This window comes from Saccostrea cucullata, unplaced genomic scaffold (genome assembly GCF_032062105.1).
Source record: "Saccostrea cucullata isolate Sc308-1 unplaced genomic scaffold, CSIRO_AGI_Scuc_v1 ctg217, whole genome shotgun sequence".
Lineage (NCBI taxonomy): Eukaryota > Metazoa > Mollusca > Bivalvia > Ostreida > Ostreidae > Saccostrea > Saccostrea cuccullata.
Window position 1 is genome coordinate 303245 of NW_026936638.1, and position 12689 is coordinate 315933.

The 12689-nt window shown below is 31.9% G+C and overlaps 1 protein-coding gene across 2 annotated transcripts; it reads left to right on the forward strand.

Annotated features, from left to right (window-relative positions):
* Positions 1–5: 5 nt before the first annotated feature.
* Positions 6–12593, forward strand: LOC134246074 (adenylyltransferase and sulfurtransferase MOCS3-like). Of its 2 annotated transcripts, XM_062728336.1 has the most exons (12): positions 6–195; positions 930–1050; positions 1197–1289; positions 1685–1805; positions 3186–3260; positions 4931–5048; positions 6704–6812; positions 7458–7520; positions 8767–8930; positions 9898–9945; positions 10820–10919; positions 12324–12593. In XM_062728336.1, exons 1-12 carry the CDS (start codon positions 82–84, stop codon positions 12566–12568), a joined length of 1371 nt encoding a protein of 456 aa, XP_062584320.1. In that variant the 5' UTR covers positions 6–81; the 3' UTR covers positions 12569–12593. The 2 variants fall into 2 exon arrangements, with proteins under 2 accessions (XP_062584320.1, XP_062584321.1); XM_062728337.1 differs by lacking the exon at positions 9898–9945.
* The last annotated feature ends 96 nt before the right edge of the window (positions 12594–12689 follow it).

Sequence of the window (12689 nt, forward strand, 5' to 3'; positions counted from 1 at the left end):
AAGGCTGAAGTCGAAAGTGGAACTCTTTTGTGATGGAGGGTTATTTTGTATAACTTCCGTGATAAACAAAAAACGTGTTTGATGCTGAAAGCAAGTGCTTTTATCATTGGGTATGAAATGGAAGAGGAAATACAGAAGTTAAAGATACAACTTGAATTAAAAGAGCAAGAAAACAGACGATTAAAGGAGTTATTGGTACAGTTAAAACCCATACTATATAAGTGGCCATGTTATTGACATAAATATCGAGAAAATTCTAGCAAATTATGTTGCGATTTCTTTTTACTTTTAATGTACAGTTTAGTAGGCTTTTATTATAGAATGTAAGTTTTTACACATATGCTCAGTTATATCGCGGGATTTATCGCGATATTATCCCAGAAATTAGGATAAATACATGTAACGGGAGAGGCTTATATAAAGTTGTAAGAACTTTTAACCAATCCTTTTGTATGAATTTATTATTACTATATTTTTTATTACTTTTTATAATTTCATCTATTATGGTAGTTTAATTTATTTACATTTAATTTAAAACATTTATTTATTAAATACATGTGTATTCCACACTACTACATATACAAAAAAATATGTTCAAAACGGGTCCCTTAATTAATTCTCCAGTCAGGTACTCTAACAACTTAGCTATGTGGCCACTAGTGATTGAAGTCAACTATGATAATGGCTACAAACATATACTCATTGTTTATGGACTGTCTGTCTTTGGATGTGTTTTACAATGATACACAAAACAATTAAACTCTGTAATTTGTTTATATAATTCTTTAGTTGAAAAATGATAATTTTTTGCTATATATCAGTGTAGATATAGAATTTAAGAACTTTTGCTTGTTTCATAATAATGATCTAATGGATTTAGCCATAAGAAATTATTTGTCTTTAAAAACAGAATCATATTCTATTTCAAGAAAATCCCAAATGCATATCCAAGTACATATGATGTAAAACAAGAGTCAAGGACATCTTTAACAAATGCAGAAATTGGAAGATACAGCAGACAGTTAATCCTCCCAGAGATTGGTGTTCAAGGTTTGTTTGTGGAACTTGTACATTTGGAAAGATCTTAAATAAATGTATATTAATTTAGACCACATTTTAAAATTTAAACAAATCTCTCTGATATAAAATATTAATATATTTAAGGTTGTGACATGTTCTGTAAAATTTCCTAACAGGACAGCTGAAGTTAGCTAATACCTCTGTACTGGTGGTCGGGGCTGGGGGCCTGGGGTGTCCAGCAGGTATTTACCTTGCAGCAGCTGGAGTGGGTATGTATGAACACTTTCACTTGTATCTTTTGTTCTCATATCAGGACACTTATTCATGCAAATATAATATTGCATGTGTCTGTGTGCTAACATTCTTATTGCTGCAATACTTAGATTGAAATGAAACAAACTCTTTCAAGCCAATTGCCAAATTTTTGCCATTTTGTTGTTGTTGTTGTTGAAACATACAGTATATGACTTTGGTCATTTGACAAGAAAATCATTTTGTTGAATTACCAGCTATGGATAGCTGAAGATGTCTTTTACTTTTTGGTTACAAAACTATAACTCTCTGATGAAGCATTTTTTTGTCAGTGTATAAAGTTAATGTAAAACAACACATGGTCCACCTCCAGTGATAATATGAATATTGAAGATTATTTTATTTTTTAAAGGAAGGATAGGCATCGTAGATTATGATGAAGTAGAACTGTCAAATTTACATCGCCAGATTCTCCATTCTGAGGGAAAAGTCGGAGTGGCTAAATCCTCCTCTGCTGCTTCAGCATGTAGTCAGTAAGTTAATTTAATTGACAGTTTTATCTTAATTTGTAAAAATTTAAATCCCTGCATATGTAATCCCTTATATATCTACATGTTTATCTGTGATACAGATTCAAATAATTTTCAAAACAAATGCTAATTTGAATATCACATTGAACATTGCTTGAGTTATTGCCCTTTGAACTGTGTTGAGAAGCTTTCAATACAATAAAGAATGCTTAATTTTTATTATTACTACATATGTAGTAAGTATTGTTTGAGATATTTGAATACTGAAAAAATATAGATATATAGTTTTGGGTGTGCACAAAGTATTTTTGTAGCATAGTTTGTCTACTTTAACCTATACATGTATATGTTTTTGGCTTACTACATCTTTATTGAATTTTAATTTGTAACTAAAAATTACCAGGTGTAATACCCCTTCACTAATTTTTCATGCATTGTATTATGTTTAAAGGTGAACTTCACAATCATGTGGTAAATCAAGGGGTAAAACTCATTTGATAGTTGAAATTAAAATAAAAAAAGTTATTTTGGCAACCAGCAAAATTAATGATTTTCTCTAATTTTAAAAAGATTCATTCATTCATCATTCATTCATGAATATTTTTGTAGCTATTTAAGGATTTATCTTTTTTCTACAAATTTTCTATTCTATTAGATGTGATAGGGTAGAGGGAGTTCAAATCCAAAAAGTTTTTGGAGAAAAGGAAAAAGTTAAATGATACATGTATAGGGCAGGGCAGATAAAAACATTTTTTCATCTATGAAAGAAAAGGATTGTGTGGAATACATTGAAATTTAAAAAAAGTCATGTGTTGATGCTTTCTTATAGCAAACAAGCTTATAATGACGTGATGCTTATAGCAAAGTGATTTTTATTCCTGTGTGTTATAAACATATTGTGAAGCTAGCATATATCAGGAATAATGTTTAGAACACAGCAAAATTGTCCATCCACATCCCTAACAGGTAATTATAAACATGTTTTACTGTATTATGCATATAATTACATTGTATTGTTCACCTGTGTAAAACAACAAGAGACTGGTAAGGGGATTGAGAGAGTCAACTCTCTGCTCTCAAAGATGATCAATTGATCATATAATGATAATCTTAAAAATGGAGTTAGAAAAAAAATTCAGACAAATTCAGTAAAACTAATGGTTTCAAATTTGAGGAGGATCTATGTTGAAGCAGAAAATAAATAGAAACACAGTTTTATTAGAAGTAGTATGTCATTGTGCAGATAATTCATCTGGCCACTTATAGTTAGAAGCAGTCCTGTCAAGAGTGAACTTAACAATGCACTATACCATGTAATGCTTGTTAGGATATTTATTAAGAACTGTGCCATGGTGATCAGTGATGTATAATTTTTATATTTAGGCTGAATTCCCTTGTGCAGTGTGTACCCTACAGAGTACAGCTTGACAGCTCGAATGCTTTACAGATCATTAAGAAGTATCCTTGTTATAAGGTGACAGACGTCGCCTAAAGGGTAGAGGCTACAGTAAAACTTGTTAGTTCAATATGTCAGACAATCACACATTTATCAATGTGTGAATGTACAAGCTAAGTGAATGTGCCACTCATATTACAGATCAAAATAGCTACAGACACAACTTCTGTCAGATATGCACTTGTGTGAAATTATTATATTATAAACTAATGGTATTATGTATACGTCTTGTACTAGAAATTTATTCCTGTCTGATTTCATACAATTTTTAGTGCTATCAAAAAGCATGTCCATCTATCTTGAGGACCTAACTATACTCTGAGGACATGAACTTTTTAGGGATGAGGCCAAGTCGAGATGGAATCATCATGTTCATCTATCTGGCTGCATGTCCATATGAATGCAGAGCTGTGGAAAACTCACGTCAACGGTCATGCCGGCAAGACTGGCTTACTTTGGTCATGACCGACATAAATTGGTTAAATGTCAGACAGCATGACTGATGTTGATTCTCCTGTCTGATAAAAAAAACGCATAGTGCAATATCGTTAAATTTGCTGTTTTTTGTAGCATGCTTCCATAATCCTCGGAAAACTTCCCATACACAGTGCAATACTCTATAATTTGAGGTGTAGGGCACGCGAGGATCTACGAGTAAAACTGCCTGGTTCTCTGTCTCATCATAATGAAATAGAGAACCAGGCAAACTAAATTGTGTTAAACATGGCATCATGGCTGATTAAGTTTACATCTGCTGCATTTACCAGTAATGTTTTATTTCATTTTTTTTTTTTAATATTTTTTTTCAATTGGTAACATTCAGACAGGTTAATTTCATTCAGACAGGCAAAGTTTGTTGACATGTCTGTCCAAAAGACAGGCTTTCAGAAAAAAAATTCCACAGCTCTGTAAATGCAGTCAAACCCCATCATTTTGAGCTCGTTGGGACCAAGAAAAAAGTTCCGATATCTGAGTATTAAAGATATCCAGTGTAAAATCAGAAGAATAAGTGTTTGGGACTTGCAAATCACTTGGGCATACTAGTACCTATGATATTCAAGCACTGAAATCTTGAGTACCATGGATATGTTGAGCTGATCTGGAAGCCCCATTCACTTAATCTTTATGTATTTTTAATCCTGATTTTTCAAATACATTGTACTTTGATATCTCAAAGTTTATCAAGTTACAATGTCCAATTAAGTTTGGGATAATGAGGTTTGACTGTATCTTTTAACCTTTTTACATACATATACTTGACAATGTATATTGCAGTACATTATGGCTAATGCTAAAGCCAAGCTAATACTGTAAACCAACTATTATTCGCATCTCTATTCATGATTTGTCAGTTTGAAATCATTCCACCATGATTAATTTTCATGACAGAGGAAACATTCTTTACCAATATAAAGCAGAAGAAAGGGTTTTGCGGTGAAAAGTATTTGCGACTTAAAGTAGGTCGTGGAACTCACGAATATTGCTTGCACGCGAATAAAAGTTGGTTTACAGCAACCTCTGCATGCATGCTACTGAATCAAGTAATTTGAAATAAATATCAACGTTTACAGTAATTTGAGAATTATGTATTCATAAAATATAAATAGTTTTATATAACATAATATAGAAACAGTACAGTTTTCAGTGTTCCTCCATTCTTAACATTGTGAAGCTATGACATTGTGTTGGATGCCAGTGATAATGTAGCTACTCGGTATCTACTGAATGATGCCTGTATTCTGTGTAAGAAACCGCTGGTGTCGGGAAGTGCCCTACGATTTGAAGGACAGGTAAATGATACGTCTTGGTGCCAAAACTTTTGAAAGAAATATGTTTTTGACCAGTTTTGAGATTATTTAGAGTTGAGCTATAATTCATTTTTGCATTCAGATTTCCTTGCCATGTACAAAAGCTCCAAAAAGTGTTTGAAGTTCATCATCTGTATATAGCTCTTGATAGAGGGTTAATAATAATAATACACCGATATATTAGTACATGTATCAAGTAAATGCTCCATTAGTATTAGTTTTAATTATACAAATGGTCTGTCGAAGTTATTTTATAACATTAATGTCACATTATTAGGTTTACTTAGCAATTCTGAGAATGATTAGGTAAATCATTCTGTATGAAAGCTTTCAAATCTGTTTAACCTAGAAATTATTGTTTATGCTGTATTTATAATGATTGTATCTTATCTAGTGGTGAAGTGGTTAGGCTATGTGAATTTTATAGCTAATATATGTTTTCTGCAATGCAGTTTAGTCCTACCGATTTGGAATAAATTACTATGAGTGATAAAAATAGGAACAGTAAATGATATTTTTAGTCTTTAATGTAACCTATATATGTGTATATGAGTAATACAAAAAGAAATACACATGATATGTGTTACAAATTTTGCTGTTCATTCATTTTTACTCTGTATAAGTAAATATAGATATAAATATTTTGAAGCATAGATAAAAAGTACATGCACTTACCATATAGATCTCGGGAATAGTATACAATTCTAAAGAATAAAGTTTGCATTTTTTAATGGATGCAAGGAAAACTTGCATTTTTCAGGCCTGAAAACCAAAGTGTTTGCCTGAGGCCATAAACTGAACACAACTTTGGTTCAAGTTTCAGTATTTAGCCCCAATCACATCATCTCGGGTCTTTCCGTCAGAGGTCGGAAAAACGACCTCGAATGTACCGGTATTAACATCACCGGATGTTAAAAATTTATACATTTCCTGTTTATAATAAATATAGGATAGAAGAATTTAAAAGTCTCTTCTGTGATATGTTTTAGGTAATATCTTTACATTCAATAAAGTTAAACTTTGTACTCCAAAGATAAGAAGTCTTCCAACATTTGTTTCAAAATTTGTGAAAAGGGGGGTTGTCATGGCATCTACTTAATACATTCGAGGTTGTTTTTCCGCTGGTCGGAAAGGCCCGAGACGTTGAGTTGTATTTAGCCCAAGAACTCGGTCATTAATTAATGATTAACGCTTGCAAATAAAGTTGACATAAAAATTACAGAGCAATTCAACATTTCATTATTTATGCCAACATCTCATCAACCATTCAGACATCTCATCAACCATTCTTAAATATGGCACCAATCATTCCAACATCTTATCAAACAATGTTCAACATTGAATTCTTTTGCTACCAAAAAAGTAAAATCACTGGGAATAAAATTTTATAGAGCATATATTTATATGCAAAACAATTTTTAAAGGTTTAACATAATTTGTATTGTCCAACAAAATTTCTTCTGAATTAAATAAATATAGGATGTAATAATGATGTGCTTATACCAAATATTACTGATACCTACATGCACTGTTATTTTCATTCAGATACATGTATAATGGTATACATGTATCAAAATGTTACAGTTTATAGGTTTCCACCATGCTGCATATTAAAATGACATTTACTCCATTGACAGTTAACAGTTTATGGTTATAAAGATGGTCCCTGCTATAGATGTTTGTACCCCAAACCCCCACCCCCTGAAACTGTCACAAACTGCTCTGATGGAGGGGTGCTGGGAGTCAGTAAGTCATGCAGATTTTTAAATTACCTTTTAGGCAGGTTTTATGAAAAATTACCTTTTTCAGTACAAAAATTCTTATCTTATTGGTTAGTATTCATAATTGATTTCTATCTTCTTGGTCCATATAAAAAAATTAAAAAAAAAAACAAAAATACCAAAGAGAAATAAAATCCATGTGAGTCATATATACATGTATCATATGCGTACAATTTATTATTGACAACTGCTGCCAATTGGACAAATTTTATGATGATAGTATGACAGAATGCAGTAAGATTTTTATATATGAGATGCTTCATAATTAGGTTCAATGAAGTACATTATCATATTCTTCAGTTTACAAGCGATGGATGCCATTTATTTCACTTTGTATGATTTTTCAACCATATTATTTATTAAAGACAAATACACATGACATTGTATATAATGAGTTAAACATACGTGCACAGAAATTCACTGCACAAATTATGTAAAGATTATTCAGCTTATATCTAAATACTGTTCATTTCCATAGTATGAATGTACAATAAGAATTTTGAATAAAATTCAACTGCATGATTTCAGATTTGCAGATATCCTTTATTAAATAATGATAAAAAAATTTGAAGTTTCAAGTAACTTGTATTCTTTTCTAAATATTTTTTAGTACCTGGAATAATTGGAAGCATACAAGCCCTGGAGGCCATTAAAATAGCTTGTGAAATGGGATGTATCCTTTGAGAGGTTGATTAAATGAATGAATGAGAAGTATGTTTAGAGACAGTAATAGGGAATTCCAATTATCTGTCTCAGAACTAAACAGAACCATGTAAAATCCTTACCATGTTTGTACATTAACTTGCTTTGAATATTTTTAAAATTATGCGTGCTAGTACAGTATTTATCAGTATGGAATTAATGAAGGTCCCATGTAAAACAAAGCTCTTAATCTAAAGTGGGTGTCCAGTTTCAAGCATTGTATAATAAGGTATGCTTATATAGTGTACTGGCACAATAAATCTTATGAAGAATATAATGTAAACAGTAAAAGTGCATTATCTTAAACATGTTATGATCTGACTGAAATATTGTTGAACATGACACCAGACAACTTAGTTTATGTAATATATGCTCTGACATTTATTGTCCAATTGACCAGCATGGTATGTCAAAATGAAGGTGTGAAGGAACAGGATCTATCTATCATGGCCAAATTGGTCTTTTTAGCCTTAATTTTTTATTTCCTTATTTCTGTATCAATTAATAGATTTACTTAAATTATTTTATTATATACCAGGTATATAAATAATTTTTTTTTTTTTTTTCAAAATAAATTCCTCCTCCAACAGTTTAGTCTGATTTCAATGAAACTTGGTATGCAACATATAATGATACACAATTCTCATTTGTTTTCAACTTTGATGAGTGGTGTTGCCTTGGTAATTAAGAATAGAATTTTTTTTCAAAAGTGCTGCTCCTACAGATTTGATTTGATTTTAATAAATTTCTATTATTTTAAAAGACATCAAAATACATATTTTTCTATAAATGTAAAAGATAAATACATGCTATAACAGTCTTAAAATGCAACTTTTTATATCTTCCATTATTATCAATACGTACAAACCATCAGAGCTACAGTCTTGTCAGAGACAGTTCTGAATAATATTCTAGATTTTTTCCATATATATTTTATGCTAATGTCACATCTAATAATTAATTTTATGATGACCCTTATACAAGGAAGAGTTCAGTATTAAATGCATACCACTACCAAGTCAGAAATAACCTACTGACAATGTGTAATTTTTTTTCTGGTATTATGTGTGGTCATTTTTGAGTGTGTGTCAAATATGCTCTTTGAAGTGTTCCGTCTTTTTAAGACATGGCACACTAAAAGTGTTAGTCATCATTGCTCATATTATTTTTTTTATCTCATAAACAGAAGAAAAACTTAGTTTTCTTAACATTTTTAGCCTCATTTTGCCAAAAAATGCTTTTGTTTGATGGCCAGGAAGGAACATTTAGGACTATCAAACTGCGATCAAAACAGCCCTCATGCATTGTATGTGGAGACTATCCAGAAATTACAGAATTGATTGATTATCAGCAGTTTTGTGGTTCTCGGGCAGATGATAAGGTAGTTGTCATTTTATGCTTTGGTAAGGGGTGAATGTCTGTTCTAAGGGCTGCAAGTATTAACCACAAGCTGGAATTATGTCTACCTATTCCTTGATTTTTTTAATGGTTCTGAATAAATCAAAGGGAAAGGCATACATTAATGGACAATTATAACTTTATAATTACTGCCCATTGGATATTGTTTTTTTTTTTTTTTAAATTCCCCAGATACAGTAAAACTTGCTTTTAAAGAAGTTCCAGGGGCAGACAATTTAGTTTCGTTATTGGCATAATCATGATATCTATTATGTGTTCAACATATTTTAAAGTCAAGGGAATTGAAAATCACTTTGATTATAAGAGCCCATTCATTATAAGCATGTTTTACTGTATCTTTCAATTTTATTCTTAATAAATCTGATTTTGATTTGATTACTTGATTAGCAATTAAATAGGAAGAAAGACTACTATTCTGATGTTCTTCTTTTTAAAATTCATTAACCTGTTAATTTGCAAAATTCCACATTTATTTATTGAAGATTCTGTATAGCATTAGAATGAGTGAATTCTATAGATATTTTCCGGATTCTTTTCAAGGTATAGAATCACTATTAGTTTTTGCTTCTTGAAAAATTTTTACAATGAAACCTCTTTATCTCCAACTCATTGGGACTGCATAAAAACTTGAGATATCCAGGGATTCCAAATATTGAGGGTGTAATGCATCGGAAATTAGTGTTTAGGGCTTATGCAAGATATTTGAGATACCAATGTTGGAGATACTAAACTTAGCTGCAGTAACTTGTTTCTTATTTAATATACATTTTATCAATCCATTTGTACAATTATCAGTAATTCACTCCTCATTCAATGTACTTTACTATTCCAAATTAAGATCTTCGTTTGTTTCACTCTCAATTTCATTTTTCACAAATACATATTATTAAAGGGCTTTGTCATATAATGATATTTTTTTCAATTTTCAGGAGAAGTCTTTGCACCTTTTAGAAACAGAGAACAGAATCACTGTACAGGTATGTACAGTAAAACACGCTTATAAATAAGTGCCAGGGATGAACAATTTTGCTTTCTTATTAATCCAATTTGGTATACCCTTTAAGTTCACATTATATTTTAAAGTCATAGGGAATGAAAATCAATTTACTATAAGCATCAGTTCATTATAAGCAGGTTTGGTAGAACCATGTTTTACTGTATTAATTTTTGTTCAAGGCCATGATATAAGAGGGTTTTTTTACCATTTGATAATCATTAGATGCAGAAAAAGATATAAAGAAAGGTGTCAAAACACACACATTAACACCAGAATTTATATCTTTTTGTTTGGCATGATAACACTGATATGCCTTTCCACGGGGTCGTCATTTTTTGTTTTTCAGGACTTCAGAATTGTATATAGTAACATTATTATCTGCTTAATTAATACAAATAGAGCCCTGCTTATGGCAAATCTATTAAGTACTAATAAAAAGAATGATCACTGTAACCTTTGGGACAGATGGATCTGTAATTATCATAAAGATATGATAATAGGTGACCTTAATAAGGTTTTTTATTTTGTTTTTTTCCCTGTAAGATTAGTATGAATAGGGAATAGCACAGGGATATGTAGATGGTACATGTAAAATAATGGAGAGAAATGTTTATTCCTGTGAAAAAGAATGTCTAGGTCCTTTACTTTGTGTCAAAGGTCACACATATTTAGACTGTACACATGTAGTTGTCAATTATTCATGTACAGTAATTTGTCAAAATTGTTAAAAATTGTTTTTACGACTTTTCTGTAACCAGAGGGTATACATACTTCTAAAGATTACTACAAACTAATGTATACATGTACAATAGATATACTTTGATTGGTCAATTTGATTAAAATGTATATTTCAGGAGTACAAGCAGATTCTAGACTCCCGACAGAAGCATGTATTGATTGACGTTAGGATGCCAGTAGAAATGGAGATCTGCAAGCTACCCACCGATACTTATAGTATCCTTTTAAGAGTATGCTAATGTATAAGTGGAAATGTTAGCGAGATGCAAATTTAGCAATTTGTCCTTAAAATTGGGTATCTTATTTTTAGCGAGAGGAAATATTTTGAAATGCTCACAAAAGAAAACTATTACAACTAAAACACAGTTAATTTTTAGTGATATTCAATTTTTAGCAATCTCAGCACCCTCGCTAAAAATGCAAAAATTAAATCCTCACTTAAAGTTCTTATACGGTATTTAGATAAAGTTTGCATTGACCCCCTCCCAACTCATTCATGGCTATTAAACTAACTCATCACCCCTATAAGCACCAAGAACACCTGAAATTAGAAAGGTGTGCCTTTTTTAAGTACTCATATCATGCCAAAATACAGGTGATGCTTTGGGCCAGATGTAGATGTATACATGTGCATATTTTTTTATATACAAAAATGCAGTCATAGGATGAAAATGTATTTAGCTCAGCAGATTAAAATAGACTGTGACAGATACTGTCAAGGGCCCAGCCATTGCCAAAGATGTCAAAGATGTCAATATTTTTTGTATCTTTTTAGCTCACCTGAGCCGAAGGCTCAAGTGAGCTTTTCTGATCACATTTTGTCCGTCGTCCGTCCGTCTGTCTACCTGTCTGTCTGTCTGTCCGTCCGTCTGTCTGTAAACTTTTCACATTTTCGACGTCTTCTCAAGAACCAATGGGCCAATTTTTACCAAACTTGGTACAAAGCATCCTTGGGTAAAGGGGAGTTTAAATTGTCAAAATGAAGGGCCAACTCCCCTTACAAGGGGAGATAATCAAGAAAAGACAAAAATAGGGTTGGGTCACTAAAAAATCTTCTTCTCAAGAACCACTGGGCCAGGAAAGCTGAAACTTATGTGGAAGCAATGCGAAGCATCCTTGGGTAGTGTAGATATTGAATTGTTGAAATCATGACCCCCGGGGGTAGGGCGGGGCCACAATAGGGAATCCAAGTTTTACATAGAAATATATAGAACAAATCTTTAAAAATCTTCTTCTCAAGAACCACTGGGCCAGGAAAGCTTAAACTTATATGGAAGCATCCTTGGGTAGTGTAGATATTAAATTTTCAAAATCATGACCCCCGGGGGTAGGGCGGGGCCACAATAGGGAATCCTAGTTTTACATAGAAATATATAGAACAAATCTTTAAAAATCGTCTTCTCAAGATGTAACCACTGGGCCAGGAAAGTTGAAAGTTATATGGAAGCATCCTTGGGTAGTGTAGATATTAAATTCTTAAAATCATAAAAGGGAAGGGGATAGTGGGGCATGATAGGTATAGCAAGAGGGGGAATCTGGTAAGAACTGCATCACCCAAGTTACTCAGGTGAGCGATGTGGCCCATGGGCCTCTCGTTTTTTTTCTTGACATGATTCTCAGATTTACCAATAAACTGTGTGGGAAGAGAGGACAGTTTAGCTAGCCTGAAAAGTCACATCCAATCTAGATCAGCTGGTCAAGAGTTTTTTCCTGTTTATGTTGTCTGTAGAAGAGGAAATGATTCACAAATTGCTGTACAGAAACTCAAGAACCATTTTAAATCAGACTCCATTCATTTTAAAGACATTACAGGTGGACTTTATGCATGGGCAAAACATATAGACACCAATTTTCCTGTTTATTAATTCAAATAAAAAATATAAAACAAAATGACGATATTTGTTTCTTTTTCCCAACATCAGTCAAGAAACTCAAGAATCGTTTTAAATCAGACTCCATTCATTTCAAAGACATTGCTAGTAGGCT

Excerpts from the sequence above, each read along its gene's own strand:
- LOC134246074 (XM_062728336.1), top strand. The coding sequence starts at position 82 with ATGCTGAAAGCAAGTGCTTTTATCATTGGGTATGAAATGGAAGAGGAA. Across the intron at positions 6,813-7,457 it reads TGGAGGGGTGCTGGGAGTCA|TACCTGGAATAATTGGAAGC; the intron begins GTAAGTCATGCA and ends AATATTTTTTAG. Across the intron at positions 7,521-8,766 it reads AATAGCTTGTGAAATGGGAT|CCTCATTTTGCCAAAAAATG; the intron begins GTATCCTTTGAG and ends TAACATTTTTAG.